The 25,207-nt window shown below is 44.8% G+C and overlaps 1 protein-coding gene across 4 annotated transcripts in view; it reads left to right on the top strand.

Annotated features, from left to right (window-relative positions):
• DCP1B (decapping mRNA 1B) overlaps nt 1–15,357 on the top strand; it is a 67,767-nt gene extending 52,410 nt beyond the window's left edge. For 3 of the 4 annotated variants that reach the window (XM_053556877.1, XM_053556879.1, XM_053556880.1), the window contains 4 exons: nt 7,732–7,860; nt 9,973–10,788; nt 13,000–13,251; nt 15,130–15,357. In XM_053556877.1, the coding sequence (XP_053412852.1) occupies nt 7,732–7,860; nt 9,973–10,788; nt 13,000–13,251; nt 15,130–15,210 (1,278 nt within the window). In that variant the 3' untranslated portion in view covers nt 15,211–15,357. The remainder of the gene's footprint in view (nt 1–7,731; nt 7,861–9,972; nt 10,789–12,999; nt 13,252–15,129) is intronic. The other variant, XM_053556878.1, reaches the window with a different exon arrangement.
• The last annotated feature ends 9,850 nt before the right edge of the window (nt 15,358–25,207 follow it).

Raw genomic sequence — 25,207 nt, 5'->3', positions numbered from 1 at the left:
TTGTCTTCAGTGTCAGAGATCCTTTCTTCTGCCTGCTCCATTCTGTTACTGAGGGATTCTACTGTATTTCTCAGATCTTTGAAGGCTGCAAGTTCTTGCCTCAATGTGTCAAAATCTTTGGTGATTTTGTCTTTGAATTCTTGAGACAGCTTTTGAATTGTTCCTTGAATTTCTAATTCCATCTTTATCTCTATTCTTTTAATCTTATTTGCAATCCAAATTCTGAATTCGATTTCTGACATTTCAGCCATTTGTTTATGAATGGGATCTTCTGTGTGTCTCCTTTGTCATTTCTTGGGGGAGTTGATCTACTCTGATTATTCATGTTATCAGAGTTTTTCCACTGGTTATTTATTATTCTGCCCCATGATTATTTTTCACTGTTTGGCTAGAGAAGCTGCCAAGGTGAAATTGAATTGAGGGTTCCTGGAGTTGTAATTAACCATCCCTTTACCAAGGAACTGGGACTGGTGATTGTGGCTTTTCCCTTACAGCTTTACAAAGGTCCCGTTCAGAACTACTGCCTGAAACTCTGGACACCTGCTTGGTGTGGTGGGGCTAGAAGGCACTGATCAGTATTCAGCTAATCTCTGTCCAATCCTAGTGAATCAGTGGCTTTGGGCTGAAATCTCAGCTGTGGAGTTATATAAGCAGCTAAGACACCCCACCCCTCCCCACAGGCAACAACTAAAAGGGGAGAATCCCACACGCCACAACAACACAACCAAGGTACAATCTTGGTGGGTCCCCGGGTGAGTCCCCCAGGTCAAGAGTTCTAAACCAATTGTCCCGGTCAGCACAAACACCAATCAGAGGGAGAGTTCAAAAGTCTTCAGCATCTAGGCAGCAGGGGTCCACTGGCAGCTCAATTTGACCCCAGTGGGAGGAACTGTGGAGCTGTCACCACTGTCAAGAGTGACGCTGCGGCTGTCCGGGGTGGCCCTGCCGTCTGGAGTACTGCTGTGTGCTGGTTGCAGGAGCCAAGGGGAGTTGGAGGGTGTTGCCACTGGCCACAAGAGTCACAGAAGCCTGGTGGGGAACCGGAGGGCAGAGCCACTGACCCCCCAGCTTCAGCCACAGGAGCTGGGCAGGAAGCCGGAGGGTAGAGTAGCTGGTCTTGGGACCTTGGGTCACAGGAGCTGGGCAATAGTCCCCAGCTGTGGGCCCAGGTCTCAGGAGCTGGGCAGGGAGCTGAAGGGTGGAGTCACCAGCTGGGGTCGCAGGTCACGGTAGCAGAGGTGTCCACCAGACCATAGTTCCCGGTGGTTAGTAGCGCTGGACCCAAGCAATGCTCTATCCAACATGGGGCAAATCTCTCTCCCCCTGTGACTCCCCGCCTCTATTAAAGTTATAATTTCAATGCAACTGTCCCACAGTTCATGAGATGCCCCTGCCCTAGCAAAAATCTGCCAAACACTCCAGATTTTGTAGGGGGTAGTCTTCCAGACTGCCAGGAGAGGGGGAAGGGGTGGTTTGGGAGTTCAGGAAGGTAGGGAGAATATTAGACAACTTTTGGCCCAGGCAGGAGGCTGCCTGGGCTTGTAGCAGCATCTTTCTGTGGAGGGAGTCCCAGCCCTCAGTTGGTGTCTCACCTTTGGTGAAACAAAAGGTCCTCTGTTTTCTACTCACCTGAAGCTGCTCTCCTAGGAGTGGGGTGGGGGGAGGGGAAGGATTCTCGTTCTCTTTGGGATGGGTTTTGAACCTGAAATTTGTTTCCTTGGAGTCCCAGTTTGGCACAGCAGGGGTGATGCAAACCTATTGATCCTATCTCTCAGCTCAGCTCCCAATCTTCCACTTTATTGGGTTATTTCTGGCTATTATTCCTCCCTCTGGAAGGGAGTCTGCTGAAAGCTGGCTTCAGTTGGCCATCTTGCCTCCCTCCCACACTAGACCACTTAAAACTGATTGCTCCTATCTAACTGGAATTTTTTATCCTTTGGTCCATTTCTTCTCAATCTTCTCCCCTTCCCAAGCCCCTGACAACCAGCATTCTGCTCTCTGCTCTGATGAGTTTGACTTTTTTGGTTTCCACATATAGGTGAGATTATGTAGTATTTGCCTTTCTGTGCCTGGTTTATTTTGCTTAACATAATGTTTTCTAGGTTCATCTGTGTTGTTACAATGATTTCCTTTTTAAAGCCAAATGGCATCCCTGGATTGGAAACCCAAAGGATCTCATTTCCTTTGGATATATACCCAGTAGTTGGATTGCTGTATCACATGGTAATTCTATTTTCAATTTTCTGAGGAACCTCCATACTATTTTCCATAATGGCTGTGCCAATTTATATTCCCACTAACAAGGTACAAAGATTCCATTTTTTCTACATCCTCACTAGCACTTAATGTTTCACCTTTTGGTATAAGACATTGAACCAAGTTTGAGGTGATTATCATGTGGTTTTAATTTGCATTTTCCTGATTATTAGTGATGTTGAGTATTTTTTTCATATACCCGTTGGCCATTTGCATGTCTTCTTTTGAAAAAGGTTTATTCAGGTCTTTGCCTATTTTTAAATCAGGATGTTTTCTAATTATTGACTTACATATGACAATATATTGATTCCTATTGACAATATGAATTTGAGTTGCCTATATATTTCAGATATGAGATGTGCAGTTATTAGATGCATGATGTACAGTTATAATATTTTCTTCCATTTCATAGTTCATCTCTTCACTCTGTTGTTTCCTTTGCTGTGCAGAAACTTTTTAGTTTGATATAATCCCATTTGTTTTTGTTGATTGTCTTTGCCCACACCAATGCCATGGAGCTTTTCCCCTAGATTTCCACTAGTACAGTGGTTCTCAACTTTCCTAATGCCGCAGCCCTTTAATACAGTTCCTGTGGGTCATGACCCACAAGCTGAGAACTGCAGCTCTAGTAGTTTTACAGCTTTAAGTCTCATATTTAAGTTTCTCTAGAATTCCCAAATTTATGAAAATCCCAAGAAGTAAAAGTAGGAAAAAAATTGAGCTATTAGTATGTGATATTGGTAAGTGAAGTCTAGTGACACCAGATATAACTTTTGACAGAAAGTTAATAATTTGAAACCTTAGTTTAGCAAATAATATATGCATTCTCCCCTGAGAAATAACTTTCTATGAATCTGCTTTAAAGCAGCAGTGGTGTTAATTTGCACTTCATCTCTTTTTACCTTATCCCTGTGCAGTTTCTAGTTGAGGTGCAGATGAACAATAAAATAACCAAAGTTCAGTAAGAAAAAAACCAGGGCCATAAATGATCTGTAAGCTTCAGTTAAACTTGGAGTATTCAGAAGTGGACTAGTTTGTGTTTTGTGGCTCAAGACAAGAATTAATGGTTTCTTCATGGATATAGTTGGCACTTACTTTTGAAGTTATAGAAATTTTGTCTTTTAAGAGGGACTTTACCCTCTTAAAATACAAATCAACAAATAGAATCGATGTAACCTGGTTTCTTGTACCCTCAATGAATCCCCAACAATAAAAAAAAGAAAAAGAAATTTTATCTTTTGCTATTGAATGAGAAAATTCAAAATATAAAGAGTATAGCCACTATTTGTAATTTTAATTTTCTTTCAGACTATCCTCATGGCATAGATACATATGTGTGGGAATGTGTGTTTGTGTGTGATAAAAATGGGGTTATGTGACATAACTTTTGCAGTTTTAAAGAATTGCCTCAGGTTCTCTATGAAGAATCTGTTACTCTTTTTTTTTTTTTTTTTGAGAGACAGAGTCTCATTTTATTGCCCTCGGTAGAGTGCAGTGGTGTCACAGCTCACAGCAACCTCCAACTCCTGGGCCCAGGCAATTCTCTTGCCTCAGCCTCCCAAGTAGCCAGGACTACAAGCACCTGCCACAATGCCTGGCCTTTTTTTTGTTGCAGTTTTTGGCCAGGGCCGGGTTGGAACCTGCCACCCTCTGCACATGGGGCCAGCGCCCTACCCACTGAGCCACAGGCACTGCCCTATTACTCATTTTTTTTTTTAAACTATGTTTTTTCCCAAGTATTTTAAAGATATTTGAGTTGGGAGCAGTATAGAAGATTAAACAGAAAATGAGCTACAGACTATTGGGGTGGATGATTAATTCTGAGCAATTTGATAAGAGGGAGCAATTTTTACATAAAAGCAAAGCTTTGGAGTTCTTTCACAATGGCTTCCTGCGCCCAGCTCAGTGGCTCAGTCTGGGGCCCCAGACAATGCCCAAAGTTCTCCACACTCCTGCTCAAGCTCTCCCCAAGGCAGTTCAACTGAGTGCCAAGTCCAAGAACACCGAAACAGTTCACAGACATTTCTCTATGTATTCTTGATTACTTTCATGGACTATGGAAGAAACATTTTGACCCTCATGACAAGCTGTGAGTCATCAAGCAATAGGATGAAATCTGGGGAACACCATGCACTCACTCAGTGACAGACTGCTGTGCAGCAGAAACTAAAGAAGTTCTTATGAAGAACTAAGCCAGAGGACAGAGAAAAGAACTTTGAATCATGGTTCAAACTTGCTGTTGACATAATGCCAGGATTTCAGTCCTCAGAGGCTGAGAAATGCTATGTCGAGTGAAAGCCCACAGGACCCAGCCACCTAGTCAGGGAGATGACTGTCCCCATGGAGAACTGCAACATTTCTTAAAATAAGAGTATGGTCAACAGACAGTGTCTTAGCCTCACAAGACTAACTTATGACTAAGTACCAATGGGAAGGGGAGAACTGCTACAGCTAAGTGTCCAGAGGGAAGAACTCCAACAGTGAATTCTGTATCAGGGCTATAAAATGTATCAAGAGTATCAAGAGCTTAGAGTATCAAGACCAAAACAAATACACACATAAACAAAAAATGCTGTAGCGAATTTTGCAATTCATGGTAAGCTGGAGAGATCCTAAAATCCTCCCTGTAATTGAAGGTAATCAGGGCCTAAGGATGAAAGAAGGATTTTACATCGGTACTTTAGGAATGAGGGAAAGTAATGGAGCTTTGTTCAGTGATGGTCAAGAGACTCAGGCATCTGGGATGGTGCAGGAAATCAGGCCTTTTGAAGTCAGACCTCCCCCCCCGAAGCAAGATCCAGGTAAAGGCAATAAGAAAATACCCTTATCCCAACAGAAGAACAGACTCCTGGAAGCTTCTTGATCTTAGATTGGAGGCTGGATCCTGGGACTTGCTTCCCATAGGGTTGTGTTCCTATAATCATTCTCCCTGTATTTTGTCTCCCATGACATGGTGCAACCAGCTACATAACCATGCTCAGGCTGTCTGTGCTTTTAACAATTGGAGAGAGCTCTGCCTTTAATGACTGCTGTGATAATTCACTGATAACCTTTTGTTCATGAGAAGTAAGGAAATTATCCCTCACCTTTCCAGAAGCTTGAAACCTTCAACCATCATTTTTACCCACTGGAAACTCCACCTACCCTAAATAAAAATATTGCAAGAAGGAACTTGATGGAACATCAGAACTGTGCTGCTCATGAGTTTCCCTATGCTTAGCCCTGGAAGGCATCAGGGAAGATGGAGAGTCTGTGTCCTCCTACAATTTCCTCACAATAAACCTTGGCTGTACAATGGCAGGAGAAATCATGGAAATCTGACAGGGATCAAAACAGAGAATGGAAAAGTGATTCTGAAAAGTTGAGGCCTCAGGTTAGGCCTGAACTGAGTCTTAAATGATGAGTAAGAGTTTGTCAAAAGGAGGATACTGTGGGTTAAAGCATAGAATAAACAATTTGGGATTGCTAAAATGAAAGGGTAATGGCAAGATATAAATATAGCAAGGGAGGCAAGGCCACCCTTAAAGATAAGAGGCACTGGGCAAATATTTTTCAGGGCTCTTAAAAAGTATATTGATTAAAACCATATTACAACGTTGATGGATCTATGTGATATGAAGCATATTTACTCATCGTGTATTGTCAAATGCACCATTCCTGTTTATTTCATATCTCCTTTTGCAAGAAAAAGGTAGCAATACCGTGATAACTGCACAATAAAAAAAAAAAAGCAAAGCCTCGTATGTAGGCAGATAGACAGCTGTAGTGACAGAGGAAACAGTGTCTAGAGATAGGTTTGAGTTAGTGAAAGCCGTCTGGGAGTTGTGCATGTCAAGAGACAAAGCCACCTCCTGGCCCACATGGATGTGAGCAGAAGGAAGGTGGGAAAAATCACTTGTGTTTGCTTAAAATTCAGTGTTCTTGAACATAAAAAACAAAAAAGTACAAAATGGGTCTTTCAGTGAACGTACGCATCCACTTTCTTTTAAACAGCAAGTGGCAGTTAAAGGTTTTTCATGGTACAGTTTGTAAAGGCTGTATCTTAGGCTGTGTTCTTGTTTTGGTTGGGAAAGCCAGGCCAGTGCTCCATACAGCCATACCAGTGAGCACCATCATTCACCTAAGAATCGGAAATAATACTATATGACTTATAAACTGATTTCATGTCCCACCTAATGCTTGTGCCAAATATCCAAAATTACTGACAATACTTGAAAGGAAATAATTAGTCTTTTGTATGGGTTAATCTTACAAACCTAAGTGCACACAGTAGTAACAGGCTCTATACCCCTAAATCTTTGAATTAGAGAATACCCCAATACCGGTAAAACACCTTGGTAACCTTGGGTTCCTGAGGGATGAAATTGTGTTTATAGCACATCCATGTCAGGGTTGGTATGAAGTATTTTCTGGCCAGAGGCCTTGACTGAACAGTTGAAACGAACAATGCTAGAGAGTCTACATCTTAGAAGGTAGCATTTGTATATTGTTTCATTTGGTGTGTTAGCAAAATAGACACCAACATCATTGCTATGCCCTTTTTGTTATGAATCCTCCTGTGTTAGCAATTGCATGGTTGGTTAGATTAATGTATGATAATGAGTCAGTGTTTGAAATGATGAGGCTTATCTCTTGTCTCTTTCTCTATGAAATTCTAATTTGTAGTAAGTGGTTCACAACACTCAGATTTGAATTATTCTGTTTATACAAGAAGTCATTTATTAAATAAAGATGGTGTTAGCGATTTTAAAATCAGTGGTTTAAGTCAGCTTTATTTTTTGGTTTGTAGACCAAAAAGGGTTAGTTGCTTTGAAGAAATGTACTCAGCAACTCTCCAATTTTAAATCAATTGCTAAAAGAAGGAAGAAACACGACTGTAGTCCAGATGTGTTATTTCAGGAATAGTTCCTGTAATTGTTTATCATGGAAAAGCATTAGACTATATGTTTGTAAATTATTACTTCTTAAGCATATACAGAAAGTGCCAAAAATGTATATACGTTTTAAGAAAGGAAAAATATTAAAATTGTAATACACAATATATACTGATAACAAAAGATGACTACAAGTCATGTTGAACATCTCTTGTAATTGCAGAAGTCAAACATGACTTGAGTGTTACAAATTTAATATAGTTTTTCTTTTTATAACATGTGTATACTTTTGGGGGTTACCCTCTGTATACATGTATAGCCTTTCAATTATCTAAGAGCTTCTCGGTCCTACAGCCTGATGTAGTGGGTAATATTTTAGAGCTCTGAATTGTGCTTTTACAAAAATTACATTTGAACTTCATTCATACTCAAATATAGCTCCTTTAAGAAAAATTGAAGGGATTTTCCTTTGTGCATGAAACTGTATTATAAAATAGCCACCTACCAATTAGATAAGAAGCAAGAAGGAATATTCTTTTAAAAAGACTAAAGCTTATTTCATACCAAAAATAAAGTGAGTTTTTTTTTTTTTCCATTTCAGTGTAAAACCTGTTCTGAGCCAAAAAAGATAGCCAGTTCATCTGCCATCTATGACAACCCCAATCTCATCAAACCAATTCCAGTGAAACCCAGTGAAAACCAGCAACAGCGCATACCTCAGCCCTGCCAGGTACGAGTCTTCTGCTTTTTATATTTAGTGTCTGTAAGATGTGTAAAGAACTTTGACCCAGAGTGTAATCAAGAGAGGGCCTGGTGCTGTTGAAGAACGCTTTGTAGCAAATCCAAGAAAGAGACATTCCAGATTAGAAAGTTTTTTTAATTATTAATAACTTACTCTTCCTAGAAAAGGGTTAAAATTTTTACTTTTGGTATTTACCACATACCACATACTGTGCTAATCTCTGTAGACTTGAACTCCTTAAAAGATAATGTATTATTAAAAAGACAACAGACAACTAATAACATTGTGTGAGGTGACAGGAACATTACCCAGTATTCCCCAAGGAATACTGGTGGGTGCTTCCCCAAGGCCACTGACAGAAAAATCACCAAGGCCACAACATTGAGTTTAACATCTCTAAGTTCCTCCTTAATACTGGGGACAGTGTTGAGCACTGTGTCTATAGAGTGAGGTACCTGTTCCCCAAGAGCTCAGGGTCTGAACAGTGGTTACGAATTCCTCCTTGGACCTGATGCCTTGTTGCTATATTTGTAGTCTAAAATATAAATATTATAGCAACTTTTATATCAGTATATATTTTTCAGAATAGTATGGCAATGACAAAAATTGCTAATCTGCAGGTCCTGTTGTTGATTGTAAACATAACGTGGCTGTGTCATTTCATCATGGTTATTCTTTTTTAATTTTTTTGTCATGGTGTTTTTTGTTTGTTTGTTTTGAGACAAGTCTTAACTTTGTCATCCTCGGTAGAGGGCTGTGGCATCACAGCTCATAGCAATCTCAAACCCTTAGACCTAAGTAATTGTCTTGCCTCAGCCTCCCAAGTAGCTGGGACTACAGGCACCCACCACAATGCCTGGCTATTTTTAGAGACAGGGTCTCACTCTTGCTCAGGCTGGTCTTGAACTCCTGAGCTCAAGCATTTTGCCCATCTTGGCCTCCCAGAGTGCTAGGATTATAGGCATGAGCCATGGCGCCCAGCCCTTGTCATGGTTATTCTTAATTAAAGAGGTTTTTTGGATTTTTTTGTTTTTTGACACAGAGTCTCACTTATGTCGCCCTCAGTAGAGTGCCTGGGCATCACAGCTCACAGCAACCTCAAACTCTTGGGCTGAAGCGATTCTCTTGCCTCAGCCTCCCAAGTAGCTGGGACCACAAGCTCCCGCCACAAAGCCCGGCTATATTTTGTTGCAGTTGTCGTTGTTTATCTGGCCTGGGCCGGGTTTGAACCCGCCACCCTTCGTGTATGTGGCTGGCGCCATAACCACTCTGCTACGGGTGCAGAGCTTTTTTTTTTTTTTTAACAGAAGGAATTAATTTAAATCAATTGTGAAAATAAACATGGAGCCAAAATGCATAAAGACTAGCTAATGAAAGTCTTTCACTAAATTTTTAAAAAAGAAGGCTTTCCTAATTTTTTCAACTTCCTTTTCATAATTTGCTTTTTGTGGAAATTTCTTAATTATATTCTAACAGAGAGACTAGAATGTGTTGACTTTAGAAGGAAGCTTATGTTTTTTAGTGCAGTAATCCAGAAAGCCACAGGAAGAGGTCGAGGTCCCATGCAGCAGGAAGGACATAGCCTCAGATCCGGTCGGGCAAGGTAGACTCTGCGTGTCTCATATAGTATATAGTTGAAAAGATCAAATTAGATTAAATAACTTCAGTTTCTTACCAGCCCTAGGTTTCTGTAATTCCATGAAGAGCTCCCAGGAATTCTGAAGTCCTCATATTCCTTTGGTTTCTCAGTATCTTCTTGTGGTCTGCAGGGTTAGATAGACGCCCACTGAAGAGATTACTTACCTTCCAGTGTCTATCATGGTACCACAGTGGTACCCAACTGTGAAACCCAAGCTCTTCAAGGATTAATCAATAGCGACTAAAATATAACAACTATCTTGGGGGGTGGGGGAGAATGCTATAAAAAATTTGATATTAAAAGAGAAGTTTCACATTTTAAAGTTTTTTTATAATTAAGTTTTTTATCTTCTCTAATCAAGCCTTTGTAGAAATCACTAGTAAGTTATGTTTCATACCCCACCCCATATATTAATAATAAAACTATGTGGGCCCATGCTCAGATATCTTTATTTTTTACAGATCTTAGACCCTGAGCCCCAGCACTTATCCTTAACAGCTCTGTTTGGGAAACAGGACAGAGCAGTGTGTCAGGAAGCTGCGGAGCCTCCACTGTCCCTCCAGCAGCAGCAGCAGCAGCAGCAAGAAAAGCTTCCAGTTAGGCAGGGGGTTGTACGCTCCCTGTACTATGAAGAACCCAAGAGACGCTCACCCCCCGTGGAGAAGCAGCTGTGTCCAGCCATTCAGAAGCTCATGGTCAGGAGTTCAGACCTGCACCCCTTGTCAGAGCTGCCTGAACACCAGCCCTGTGAAAATGGCAGTACCCATTCTTCGGGGGAAGTTTTTGCTGGACCTGTCCAGCCAGGATCTCCCCATAACATTAGAATTTCTCATGGTGCACAAAATGCTTCCAGAACTCAGAACCTGTTAGAAAAACTTCATAATTCCCCAGGGGCAACAAACTGCAGCCGAGCTCCCACTTCTGCTGCCCCTGTGGCTTCAGGAAAGGGTCTGGCTCAGCCACCAGTGGTCTATTTCAATGGCTCCCTTCCGCCTCAGACAATAGGACTTCAGGCTCATGGGAAAGAACAGGCCACACTCCCAATACAACCACTCCCCCTCCCTGGCAGTCAGAATAGCAGTTCTGGAGTGATCTCCCCTCACGAGTTGCTGCAGAAGCTCCAGGCCGTGCAGCAGGAGCAGCAGCTGCATGTGTCTAGCCGCCCAGCCCTGGCAGCTAAGTTTCCTGTGGTCGCTCAGAGCCCTAGAACGGGGCAACCCCTGGAATCCTGGATCAACAAGACATCCAGCACAGAAAAGCAGGCTCCTCTTTTTCAGGTAAATATCTACTGGGAGCAGGAGTTGGAAGGAGACAGAAAAGAAAGAAAAGCTGTAACTATAAGGCAGTGAAATTTAGAATCCACTTTGGTGCTCCATGGACCATCATCACAGACCTCCCCCTCTGTGCTTCTCAGCTGCCTTCACTTCCTGCCTGGAAGGAGAATCTTCACTTAGCTTAGCAGTCTGGGGACCCCCCCTCACTCACCTTGAGAGATAATTTACTATTAGAGTTAAATCTTCATAATGTTATAGTATCTAAAGACCAGCATAGACATAGGAAAATACCCTAGTCTTTGACTATGGAAGCTTGGTCTGCTTTGAAATCATTCTGGGGTACCAAACATCTGACTTCTTGTTTTTTTAGTCCATAGTAAATTATTGTTTATTCATTTATTAAGTAATATTTTTGAGCATTATCTGTCTGTCAGGCATGGTGCTGTGTGTGGGTACATAATGATGGAGACAGACTCCCTGCCTCTGAAGAGCCCACAGTCCTGTAGGTTTTGAACTAAACAGAAAACATGCTAACTCCGTAAAGGTACAGCCTGTTTTTATTTCTCTCTCTATTGTCCGTGCAGCTTAATGAAAATCAGAGAGGGATAAGTAAATGCTATCCACCTCCATGCCCGCCCTCAAAACTGCCAGAGAGGGGAAATATTGTGATATTTTAGAAATATTCTGTCCTTTAGAGAAGGTGGTTCTCGGCATCCATCAATAACTTGGAACAGTGAGAAAACCACAAGCTGTTGATCGTCTGTGCCTGTGTGTAACAGCTGGAGCCCGGATTCCGAATTGTTTTCCCTTTGGATTGATGCAAATTCATTCCAAATGCATTGGGTTTAAAAATTGGCAAGTTCTCCCCACTTATCACACAGACTATTGGTCTCTGTGTCATGTTTTGTTTTGTAGCTTTTAAGAGTTCCTTTGAAATCTTCCACTTTTTTGAAAACAGGGATCTTCAGCATGTTCCATAAGTCGTTGTATGTGTGAGACCCTGAGTTATAGTGTCATCATTTATTATTTATTAACATCCCAAGTCTGAGTCCCTTTAGCTGTGGGAACAGTATTTGTAACTAACCCTTACCTCACTTTAATGCAATATTGACCCTCTTTAAGAAATTTCTGCTTTTTTTTCTCTTTGATGGTTTAGAATTAGAAAATTAGGGTTAATAGTCTGACTTAAATTTTTGCAGGTATAATTATTTTGTCTTTTCAGTACTCACAAATGTCAAGAGCCAAGTAAGGAGAGTGTACATTCTGTCAGCCCACACTGTGCTCTTTGTGCTGTGAGTCCTCTGGGAGCGTCAGTTCTCAGCACCTCTCCTCGAAATGTCAAACAGGGACAAGTGAAAAGAAACAAACATCCTATTTTCCTCTAGGCTAATGTTTGCTCAAAAAGATGCTAAAGGAGTGATTATAAAATTACAGCAACTTCTAGATTGCTGGACTTTATATCTCCCTTTCAGGAGTTCTTCTGGGTGATCAGGGAGCTGATAAATAACATTCTTTTTCTTACCTGAGTTAGAAACAAATTTAAGCTGTAGGAGTCAGTCAGGTAGGGTTCAAAATGTCACTTGTATAACTGAAAAGGCTGTTAGAAAACTTGGTTTGGGGGTCTGTTAGCCAAGTGAGTCAGACAGACTCACCCAGATAGACAAGACCCTGGCAGCACTGAGCCACAGCCAGCCCCAAGGGGCTGCCACCAGCACAGCCTGGAGAGCCAGCAGGCAGACCTTATCAGGAAAGGACCCCAGGGCTGGAGCCCCAGACCACTCTCCTGCCCAGTGGGAAGTGAGGGAGGCCAGAGCAGGGGGCAGGACACAGAAGGGGTAAGTGAGGGCAGCAGTGCACACAGGGTGTGGGGCCTTCAGGCCGGAACAGCGGGCAGCTAGGCCTGCGGAAAGGCCAGCAGTCCCAATGCACCTTGCTAGATAACAATAGTAGGCGTGAACATAGGCCATTGTACAGAAGCTGGGCTTTGTATGCGGTCGGAGCAGCAGTCACCCTGGCAGACGCCACCAGAGCTGCTCGGTAATGACAAGAGGAGATACATGGAGAGTGGAACAGGAATCAGTCACTCTTTAAGTTTTCCTACCTGGCGGAGCAGTGGATTCTTAATACTTGCTTTCCCCTATGTCCATGCTGTAAGCCAGGGGCCTCTTGGTCCTGCCATCCTTTATCCTGCCCTCTGTGTGTGTTTGCTCTAAGCAGGTTGGCTCGCCTCAGCACATCTCTGCTACAGCGGCTCCCTCTCTGCTCATGACCCCCATGGTGTTCACACAGTCCACCTGCACCCCAGCAAAGGAGCGGGAGGGCAGGCTCTTGCCTGCAGGAGGCCCAGAAGCACCTGCGGCCTCTGGCAGCCTCTTCCTGCCTGTGCAGAGCCTGCAGCCCTCTGTGGCCACCAGCACCCCCCTCACCAAACTTCAGCTCCAGGAAGCACTGCTGTACCTCATCCAGGTGAGAGGGGCGCGTCGTCTGCCTTCCTGCCTTTCTAGGCTGGTTGCAGCTATGAAATAAAGATTCAACTACGTGGTGCCTAATCAGTACTCCCTGAGAATAAAAGGGGCATTAACAACTCACCCTAAAGCCTCATGGCTCCTAGATGATATGTAGAATACTGATTGTAGCTTTGGGTGTCTCAACTCTTCAAGGATTCTGTAATTTAGAGGACTGAATAAGACCTCCAACCTATCACCTGTCAGGAAAGAGGGAAGCATCCACTGATGATTAAGCAGTCACTCAGAGGACTCTGGGTGCTGCAGAGACCCCAGACGAGAGAACTTGCCAGGGGGCAGTGGAGGTCGGAGCAGTCTTGGGCAAGCAGCTGAAGGCTGAGTGGAGAATTCTGGTAGACTGTTGAACACATGCATGTAGGTAAGGGAGCAAGTGATGACTGTAGCTACTAATGGCATATTTTAATAAAAACTTGAAACCTCACTATCAGGATTCCTGGTAACAGGACTTCTTATCAGCCACTTGTCTCACCTGTCTGTGAAATAATGAGACAACAATAGTGTTTCGAGTACTGCACATGTATCAACTCATTCAGTCCTTGTACACGGCTCTATTATTTTCCCTTTTCTACAGACAAGGAAACTGAGCTGAGCAGCTGTCCTGAGGTCACATAGTTGGTAAATAAGCAGAGTTCTCTATGCATCTTGCTCTGCCCATCCTATACACGTCATCTTTAGGTGCACAGTAGCAGTCACTCAGCCTGTCATTGAGACTCATTCTCGTGCACAGGGACTTTGTGGCTACTTTACAGGGAAAGGGGGAGGATAGCATCACTCTCTTTGTTGCATGAGAATAATGCTAACTGTGTGTGGGGTACCCAGAAGGAGTGAAGGAGGAATGTGAAATGTGGGTGAATTACTGACACTTTATAGAATTTGAGTGGGAAAGAAGTATCTAGAATTAAAAATCAAGAAAACCAGGCCAGGGGGTGGTGGCTCACACCTGCAATCCTAGCACTCTGGGAAGCCAAGGTAGGAGGATCCCTTGAGCTCACGAATTTGAGACCAGCCTGAGCAAGAGCAAGACTCTGTCTCTACAAAAATAGAAAAATTAGCTGGGCATGGTGGCAATAGTCCCAGCTACTCAAGAGGCTGAGGCAGGAGGATTGCTTGAGCAGTGAGCTATGATGACAGCACTGCACTCTAGCCAAGGTGACAGAGTGAGAGACTGTCTCAAAAAAAGAAAAAGAAAAAACCGCTTGTTGGACTATGACTCTCTCTCACTCTCAGCTAGGCAAAGAGCTCAGAGACGACCAGCCTAACTCAAGCCCACTTGCTGGGGCCAGAAACTTTCTCTAACTCACGGGAAGGATTATACTGTCTTTGATGAGATACTGATGAAGCATGTTGCAAGTAAAATTCTAAATTAATGCCAAAAACAGTAGAGACATTGTGGGTGAATTGGAGGGCGGGCTTGTGAAAGCTACCGCAATCTCTCAACCAAACTTTGAGAGCGCTGACCTGGATCATTTCCTCCCAGTTCGTCCATCTGCTGGAGTCCTGTGTCTTCATGCGGCAGACCCAGGCCTTTCTCAAGTAAACCTTGTTCCATGCTGCCACGTGGCAGGGTGGCCCATCTGTGCTGCATGTAACAAGCACTTACTGCTTCACATACAGACCGCTGAAAACCGGCAGCTCTGTCTGGCCTTGCTTCCAATCCCATTTAACATTCACACATGCAATTAAAAACTACCAGCTGGTAATCAAACAGTAGAGATGACCATTGTAGTATTCAAATGCCACCTCAGCTCCAAGACAGAGGAGCCCTTTGTTTCTGCCAATCAAATTACATTCCCTTGGGTCTTTCCATTTTGTTTTCCAGAACGACGACAACTTCTTAAATATAATCTACGAAGCCTATCTCTTCAGCATGACACAAGCAGCCATGAAAAAGACTATGTGAAAACAAATCCTTTTACAATTGATTTTCAAGTTGCTTTTTAGAACTCCAGCACCAGGTTCCTTCTTTGTCAAGTGGTGTTACCCTTAATGTTTCCACATTTTTAAAAAAGTATGTGTAATATGAAGTAAAATGTTTCAGACTTTTTTTATATAGTCAAGTGGTTTTCTTTTTGTTTTTTTGTTTTTTAAAATCGCATCCTTTAGTACACACAGTACTAAGAATTGAAGGGTAGAAATGTCCTTTGCTCAGGTCACGCAAGCTTAATTAATTGTTTTGCATGTATGGGACCATTTTTAGAAGAATAAGCTTCTCGGTAAGAAAAGCTTTTCTTGGAGCTTATCTTAACCAATTATTTATTCATAGCTCTGGTTAGTCTTTGAACACGGTGTGAAATTTCCCTGTTGCAGAACTCTGTGTGCACAGTGCATGCTGACCACCAGGTGGCAGTGTCGTCTCTGTTAATGAGCCTGTTGGTGTAATTATGGTCTTTTCACCAAAGTAAACCCTTCATTTGCAAAAATCCAGTTGGCACATTTCACCCAGTCCTTTGAAAGGAAATTATTTCTAAAGGTATTTATAGCTAGTTTCTAGAGGATGGTTGTTCTTAGAGTCGACAAATGGCCCAGATTTCCAGCAACACTTCATCTTTCCCAGCTCATGGTATTTCTTTTGGACGCAAGCTGCAGGACGTGCCTGCCTGTGCTTCCAGATGAACATGAGGTTGTATTCAGCGGAACATGCAGGGGGAAGGTCACAGAAGATTGTAAAGGCTTTTCTCAGCCTGTACCAATACGTAGTGGATGTTCAGGAGCGTAGTGATAAGGATTCTTCAAGCTATGTAGCAGATTGATTTTTATGTTCCCAGAGAGGAGGAGCTTAATCTTGGAAGGAGTCAAAAGAGCCCTTGCCAAGTTGTTAAGGCCCAAAAGAGTATGTATGGGAATTAATCCCTGCTGAGTCTCAGTAATAAATAAAGCTTTGCAATTCTATAGCCCTTTTTATTCTTGGATCATAAAAAGATCTTTAGATAACTGCACAGCAGACAGGTTTTATTCTCATTTTATAGTTCATAAAATGGAGACATGAAGAAAATAGGTTTCCTTACAGTTTCTGATACCTAAACTCGGACTTTAAGATTTAGAGCTTTGTTCAAGCCTCACCATCAAGCAAAAGGTTTAGAACACCATGTCCCTCCCTCTCCTGCTTTCCTCCTCTCTGGCAGGAAGGTAGTTTGTCTTCTAAGGGGAAAAGGTAGGCAGAAAAGGAATTTACTTTTCCTGACTCGTTGTGTGCCATACTTTTGCTGAGGAGTCTATTACGTTTTCTTCTGACAGGTAGGTAGGAATGAGTTCTTTTGTTCCTTTGATATCTCCTACAACATTTAGCACAGTGATAATCTCACATGAAGTTCTCACAAAATACTTGAAAGTAGTAATTGCTGCTGTAGCATCTCAGTGTTCTTATAAGGCAGTGGTTCTCAACCTTCCTAATGCCACGACCTTTTTAATACAGTTCCTGTGGGTCGCGACCCACAGGTTGAGAAGCGCTGGAGAGAGGAGCAAGAAGAGAAACACACGAATCCTGTCTCCCGAAATCAGTAGTAACAGTGCTTGCTTCAGCAACACCTGTACAAAAGGTAGAACAAAATCGGTGATATACCTATCTGCCAGCCAGCCTTTTACAAAATCTCCTTAATCTTAATTACATGTTTAGAGTTGCTTCTCTAGCTAGGGAGAGATGAATTCCATTTTAAAGGTTCCTAATACATTGACAGTAGAGAATGGCTAATTTCAAGAAATATTTCATCAGTTACTTCCGAGTTGAATAAATAAAACAGAAATATCATTTGTAGCACCGAATGTGAAAAGGTGCCCTGTGCTGTTGTGATAGAGAGCCCGGCAGGGTCAGACCTTCCCTGCAGGCTTCAGTTGGGCTTTTTAGGTCAACGCCACAGTGATCTGTTTTGAAAAATAATAAATTTTCCATCTTTTACTGGAATAAATCACTTTAAAAGTGACAGGCCGAATTCATTTAGACCAAAGACTAAGTCACTCTTTTAAAGGGCACTTGGTGATGGAGTACTTATTTCTTCTATACAGCAAAGCAGATGAGAGCTTCTTTGCACAAAGAGCTTTCTCTAGAGAACCCAAGAAATAGATCAAAAGGGTTATCTAAGGCACCCATAGATTTCATAAATAAATTAACTTTTCTTCTTCCCACTCTCACCCCGAATTTTGAGACCATCACGGATGGTACTCCTAAGGTGTCACTGGCTCCCAGGCAGTAGTTTTAACCTAATTGAATTTCAGGTAGGGCTTTGAGATATTTGTTCACAGAGGCAGCATTTTCCCATGCAGTGGGTTCTGACCTTGTAGAAGTTACAGAGGGCGGAGTGGTCTGGGGTAGAAGCCAGAGCAGCCTTTGAGCCAGACAAATCTGCATGTAATTCCTGGACAAGTGAATCTCTCTTGAGATACTATTTTCTCACTTATAAAACAGAAGGTCCTTATGAGGATGAAATAGGGGCAACAAACGTCAAATAGCTCCTCCGTGCCATGTGCTCTAACACGGTGAGTCCCTTCCCGCCCCTCTACAGTGTGTGGCGCCCAGGACTCCAGCTGTTGAGGGAGGGCCCCGCAGCTGCTAGTGCCGGAGTGCTGAGGCTGACGTTGGCACTTAGTATCTGCGCTCGCTTTTCTATACCCTGTTCTCCCTTTCACTTCTTTATTAATGAAATGAAAACAGTAACACCCCTTCCTAGCACAGCAAGTGCCACAAGCACTTTAGACAGATGTCAGTGTAACCCAATAGTATTATTACGTACCAACAGTATTATGTCAGTATTATTATTCCACTGCGTGTATGGGTAAAGTGCCATTTTAACTGAAAGCTGGAGTAGGCAGAGCTATCTGATAGAATTCGTACTTTTGCACCTTCCTCTGTAAAGAAACACTCTGCTCCATCTCCCCAGTCAGAAGGCCAGGCATGGTGCTAATAGCAGAGTAAAAGCTTTTCTTACCATCTTCAAGATCACGTGGTATGGGTGCCCATCCTTACTGGTATGTAGCCACCTACAGCTATCTTTTGAAAGGTAGGCTTGGGGCAAAAAATTCCCTAGCTGAAGGGCCTCCCATGAATTTATAAATCATTCACATCTGGGAAGTCCTTTCTCCCCTCAAGCATTGTTGGCCTCCCTGCTCTTTTCATATCCCATGATCTTCCTCTTGAATGAGCATCATATCCCATGATCTTCCTCTTCCACACATCAGAGTGGAAGATGCCTGCTCTCCTAAAGAAATCCCAACTGTTAAGTAATATTAGTCCTCTCCAGTTTTCTTGGGTGTAAAGAGAAAACCAACAGCTCACACGTGAGTGTCTATTTCCTGGGGCGCGTGCTACTCAGGCTTCGCTGTGTTCAGCCGTAGGTCAGTATAGATGCAGGCGAGGCAAGCAGCTTGGAACTGAGCTGTAAAGACAGTTATTTCTTTATAGGGGTGGGGGTGTTGGACAATTTTAGGAGTGGCATCTCCAGGCTGTGTAGACAGACTGGCTGCGTTGTTCTAGCTGTTCTATTCGGACTTGGACTTCCTTCTGTCTTTTCAAAGAAATCAGCTTGCCTCCCAGGCTTTGGAACATAGAATTGTCTTTAAGATTACATTCATCCTTTGCAGCCAGCAGGTTGTGGCAATACTTTGCCGTGTAAAGTCTCCTGGTGGCATATATTGGTGAGCCGCCCCCCCACCCAACATTTTGCTGAATACTTGATTTCCAGATTCCAATGCTCTGCACCCCCCTCCCTCTGCAATTAGGGGCGTGAGAGAGGCGATTACAAACACTTGGTATATTTAACTCAACCTTGGATATCTAGATAGATTTCCACTAAATTGAGTCATGAGTAATGCCTTCCAACAGCCTTAGAGCCTTGAGAAAAGCACACAAATAAAAACTGCGCGTATAGACTGTGGTCTTAAAACGTCAGGGGGAGGAAAGCAAGGCGCTTTTGGTAACTGACACCCCTGCTAGGCTGTGCAGACGGGCGCCTTGGCCCTGAGCCAGTGAGCACGGCCCAAGCTGTGCAGCCCATGTTTCTGAAGGAGGGAGAAGTAAGAAAGCCAAGCTTTGGACAAGGTAACTAAGGGCACAGCAGGAAGGAAGTAAAATAGATTCTAAATAGGCAAGAGAAAGTGTGGGAGACCTTACATTGGTGAGTCAAAGTCTAAGAATTTCCCTAAAAGTTTGAGGATCCATTCGAAAGGGAAAAGCCAAAGTATGACAACCCGCTGAGGTTGGCAGACACTTAAACAGACAGCAGAGAGTGGGTGGGAGTTCCCAGCTTTGGAGGTGCTGAGCAGCAAGCTGTTGGGAAGACTGGACATCTTCGTGGTCCATGAGGGAAGCTACAAGGCCCACCTGGGTGTGCACAGGGTTCTGTGAGGGACTCCACTCCTTCCTAACACCTGTTGGACAGGCAGTGCCATGCATGGCTCTTCTCAGTACATCTAGTACCCGCACAATTTAAGGCCTCAAAAGACCAAGTTAGCAGACCCAGGATCCAGACTGCCTGGAGCCCCTCATCCTACATGATGCTGTGCAGAGAACACCGCACTGGGAATGGGCGGGATTCAAATTCCACCACTTTCTGTCTCTCCAACCAAGTGAGCATCGGGGGCCAGTTATTTTCTGTAGTGTTTATTGCAGGAACATAGAAATGATCCCTTTGGGCTGGACCACCCATGCTTCTCAGGGGGGCTTCCGTTGGGCAGCAGCTCCCCCACCCAACATACTCAAAGGTCAGGTGTCTCCCGGCTTCTTTATCGCCTTTTATGGCTCAGTCATGAATCTGTCCAGAATTATTTTTGATGTTTTTATATTTTCTGCACATTGCACTTCTCCAGGGTTATGAGTTCCTTAAGTTTTATTCCTTGCTGTGTGACCGTGGGCTCCCTACCACGTCCGGGGATTGAGGTCCTGTGGCTTGAGAGAAAATCCACACATAATGAATGGGCCCTGAAAGGATGAGGGTCTCTGTTCTGCAGTGGAACCGCAGCCAGCGTCTGAATGTCCGTGACCCACCAGATGCCTGTGGCTTACCCAGGTCACGGGTGGTGATGTCAGCAGAGCTGACTCTGCCTGGCTTTGGGTTTCTGGAAACGCGTCCTCCTCAGTGCTTGTTTAACCTCTTAGTCGTCTTTCCTAAGATGTCAGGAACATGCCTTGGTCTGTTTCATGTGCCCAGAAAGCACATCTGTTGTCCCCATTCATTGGCTGCCTTTCTCCAAACTCGACTGCATGCCATGTTGAGACCACCATCAGAAGTGAATTAGGTAAGCCTGTATGGAGCCCTCTGGGCATGGGCTGGGAGTGGCACCAGAGACACAGAGGTGAGCAAGACCCGGTGCCTGCCCCACAGATCGCACAGTCTGGAGAGAGATCATGCACAGCATTATAAAAGGCACATGCGGTGTCCCACGCATACACATGTAGGCCTAGCGCTTTGTGAGGCTGAGGCAGGAGGATGGCTGGAGGGCAGGAGTTACAGACCAGCCTGAGCAAGAGCAGACCCCATCTCTAGCAAAGATAGAGAGAGGTTAGCTAGGTGTGGTGGTGTGTGCCTGTAGTTCCAGCTACTCAGAAGCTAAGGCAAGAGGTGTTCCTGAACCCAGAAGCTTGAAGTTGCTGTGAGCTCTGATGATGCCACTGCATTTAGCCTCTAGCCCAGGTGACAGAGTGAGACTCTGTCTCAAAAACAAACAAACAAACCCAAACCACACACACACACACACACATACACATACAAACCATGTAAGGGCAATTACTTCAGAGGCTCCTGTGAAGCCCCTACAACAAATTGGAGGCCTGGAGAAGGCTTCGGGAAGAAGTGATGCCTAAGCTGTTCTCAAAAGATAGGTGAGAGCAGAAAAAATGGAGGAAGCAGGTGTTTAAGCCAAAAGGATGGCACAAGCCAAGATAGGAAAGCCAGAGCTGCAATGGTGCAGGGTGCGTGTGCATGCATCTGTGCACACATGTATGTGTATGTAATTGGGTGGGCAGGGGCTAGACCACAAGCCCTTTGGTGGCTAGAATGTAAATTAAAAGGTAGAGACCTGGGGGAGGTGTGACTGGAAAAGCCTAGTTGAGACCCTGTGGTTAGCAGGGGGTCACCAGGGGATTGAGGCAAGAGAGTCATGGTCAGATCTACGTCCCATGCTCCCTCGAGGACAGCCAGCAAGGGGGCTACAGGGAGTGGCAACAGCCCTGGGAGAAAGGACGGTGGCCTGATACAAGACAAAGGTAGTTAAGATTTTTTAAAAGAAAGGACTGATTTAAGAAATATTTAGGAAGCACGATTGGTAAGATTTAGTCAGTGGTTATCTGTGGATGGTAAAGGAGAAGTTGAGAATGACCGAGGTCATGTGCTTGGTTGGCTAGGTTGATGGTAATGAGATTAAATGAGGAAATGCTTAGAGTTAAGAGTAATAACAACAGATACCACCAATTAAGTTTTCATATAGACGGAGCACTATTCTGAGCCCTTAATACATTATTTCATTTATCCCTCACTGGGACCCCGCAAGGTGTACTCTTTCCTCATTTTATACTGAGGAACCTGAAATTCGAAGACTTTCTTCTTAACTGCACCATGTCACTCCCTCTGTCCAGAGGCAGAGCTGCTCCTTCCCACTGGCCTGAGCTGAATACCAGGAGTAGGAGCCGGGACAGAGTGGACGTGTGTGCAGCCAGCCTAAGGCTTGGAGAAAGGTGCGCCCCAGCATGTACCTTCCCACCCCGATACCCCCCTGGAGCTGATGTCGGCAGAACAGGGCCAGCCACAGAGATGAAGGTGTCTGCTGCCACAGGCCTCCCAGGGTCTGACCCCAACATTCAGTGAGCATGTGGCCCCTCTATGTCCTGGGTGTCAGCAGAGGACCCCACAGCCCTGTCACAGCCTGTGACTCTCCCCGCCTCCTCGGGTAGGTAGAGCTATGTCGCTGGCAGTGTCCCAGGCAGGCGGCTCAGGGAGCCACCCCAGCTGTGGCTCCCTCTGCAGCAGCTGCTTTGCACTGGGACCTGCAGCCTTCACCTATTCTCGTGGATGGAAACATGGTGGAGAGGGGAGGGCTGGGAGCGACGACTGCCCCCTCTGCTCCCTGCTGCTCCTGCTGGGAAAGGTAGGGCACACAGGGGCAGCCTTCTGCAGAGGATGAAGCAAGGCCTGGCACACCTGGGCTCTAGCTCTGGCTTTGCTGCGAACAGAATAAGGTCACGCTCCTTTCCCCTCTCTGGGCATTGGTTGCTCTATTTATAAGATAAGGAAGTTGGACTTGTTAGTAAAAAAAAAAAAAAAAAAAAAAAATTCCTCACATCTGTGGAGCTCTTTGCAGTTTCAGACTCAGCAACCCTGTGAACCAGGTAGGAAGGTGGTGTTTACAGGTGAGCACCTTAGGTAACTGTTACCTTGGGTCCCAGGGAACCTTCTTTAACTCAGATACTGAGGTCCCGTCCTTCCAGCACACCCCCACTCTAACAGGGGCAAATGAAGAATGATTTCTCCCACACATGCCCTCAGCTTCCGCCTGCAGAACATTTTGGAGGGATTTTGCAGTGAACAGAGGTTCTTTCAGTTCTCAAAGTCAAGGATTCTTGGGATTCAAGTCTTTCTTCTTTAGTGTCACCCAGTTGTCTATTGATGGGTGACCACATAATTCGTCAGCAGAGCTAGGATACTTCTGGATGTGAGCTATTAATAACCACAGACAATTGGCATCAACTAGATTATCCTGGGCAGATGAGGACAAGCAGTCACTGTACATATCACCTACAGGCTGTTGTTCAGCCATGCAATTAGTGCCTGCCTCCGACTCTGCCTAAAAGAAATCAGACACAGACAAGCAGGCCTCCAAAGCCAGGGGACTGAGTTCTGGGCCTGGCCCAGTCCTTCCTTTGCTGTGGGAGTGAAGCCCAGTCCTGGAAACGCTGAACCACAGTCTCCTCCATCAAATGCAGGGTCTGTCCCAGATGTGGCTTCTGCTGGTCTCAACATCCACCCCCTAACTCCTTTTGGGCCCTTCCTTCTGGTGAAGAAGAAAGTTCAGAGCAGGTCACTACCAAACAGCTGCTGATCCCACGTGTATAATGGCCACTACTTTCTCTGCCTCTGCCACCACGTGGAGACAGGCTTCTCCGCGCCTGGACAGGGGTGCTTATGTGTTGTTCAGTGGCGGCTCCGGGCCAGTGAGGCCATCTCCCGGGAAGGAGCAGTGCGTGGCTCCTGCCTGCTGCTCTCAAACACCTTTCTGTGCTCTGCTTGGCACAGCAATGTGAGCCTGGCCACAGGCACTTTATAAAACATGACCATGATGGATGGGTGCTGTGGCGGGTGCCTGTAGTCCCAGCTACTTGGGAGGCTGAGGCAAGAGAATTGCTTAAGCCCAAGAGTTTGAAGTTGCTGTGAGCTGTGACTTCACAGCTCTCAAAGGGTAACATAGTGAGACTCTGTCTCAAAAGAAAAAAACAAGCAAACAAAAAAACATGACCACGAGAAAACCTCTTGCAAGATCATGATCCGGCCCTTTCTCTCCACTGGAAGACACGGGCCCAGGGAAGGGTCGTTACCACCCAGGCAGAAGAAACTAGTCAGCAGCAGGGCTGGGGCAAAACCCCTCTGCAGCCGCCCCCTCGGCTCAGGTTGCCACTTTCTCCAACACAGCCCCACTCCCCCCACCTTGGGCCTCGGGGATTAGTCAACCTTTAGAAGTCTGTGCTTATTTATAAAGCTGCTGCTTCTCCTTCCAGCCTCTGAAAGCTACAGGCTTTAATTAAGGGAGCCTCACAGTGAGCTGGAGGGACAGGAGAACGGGCTTGGGGGCTTCATTAAAGGACCAGCTACCCCTGCTGCTGCTTTAACATCCCAGTCTCTTCAGAACACAAGCACACACACGCACATTCACACATGCCTTATGGATGCACACATACACACCACACACACATATGCACACACATTTACACCCATGTACACAATGCACACGTGCACACATATGCCTTCACACACGGTCGCTCACACACACATACACAGGGCACAAATGCAACACATGCATACACACGTGGACACGCACACACTTTAACATATTCACCTTCATATACAAGCACCTCATGTAAACATGCACATTCACTCCTGCACACACATCCAAGCACACATAAACACATGCACGTGCGTGTACGCACACGTACTCTCCTCAGCCCATTTCCAGTAGTCTCCTGGCATCCGTCACAACAAACCTCTGGGAGCTCCATCCCCAGCCTCCCAGAGACCCCCTGTGGTCTGGCCAGAGAGAGGCGGGTAGGGCACCTTCATTTCATTTCACCTCGCACACTCCTCTCCCCACAGTCCTCTCTACTTTTTTTTTGTTACACAATCCACTCCAGAAGGCTCTCGTCATCCCCGTGCTCTCCCATTTGTGTGGGGACGGTGAGTCAGGGAAGGCTAAGACCAGGACTGAGAGTGCATCAGCCCCAGCGTCAGTCCCCTGCAGCTCCTTCCTGGGGCTGCCCTGACCAAATGCCACAGGCTGGGGCTTGCACAGCGGGAACGTGTAGTCTCACAGTCCTGGAGGCCAGAAGTCTGAGATCAGATGCTGGCAGGATTGGCTCCTGCTGGGGCTGTGAGGAGAAGCTGATCCTGTCTCTGCCCTGCTCTGGTGGTCTGCTGGCAATCTCTGGTGTCCCTGGGCTTTCGGAAGCACCACTCTGATCTCTGCCTTCAACTTCACGTGTTTCTCTCCTTCCAAGCATGTCTGTGTGCAAATTTCCCCCCAAGGACATAAGCCCTATTGGATTAGGGGCCTACCCTGCTCCCGTATGACCTCATCTTAATGATTACATCTGCAATGATCCTATTTCCAAATACGATCACATTCTGAGATTAGGACATCAACATATGAATTTTGGAAGGAACACAACTCAATCCAACAACTGTTACTGAAATCCTACAGATTGGGGG

Source organism: Nycticebus coucang, chromosome 12, assembly GCF_027406575.1.
Source record: "Nycticebus coucang isolate mNycCou1 chromosome 12, mNycCou1.pri, whole genome shotgun sequence".
NCBI classification, from domain to species: domain Eukaryota; kingdom Metazoa; phylum Chordata; class Mammalia; order Primates; family Lorisidae; genus Nycticebus; species Nycticebus coucang.
This window is presented reverse-complemented; position numbering and strand designations above follow the sequence as displayed.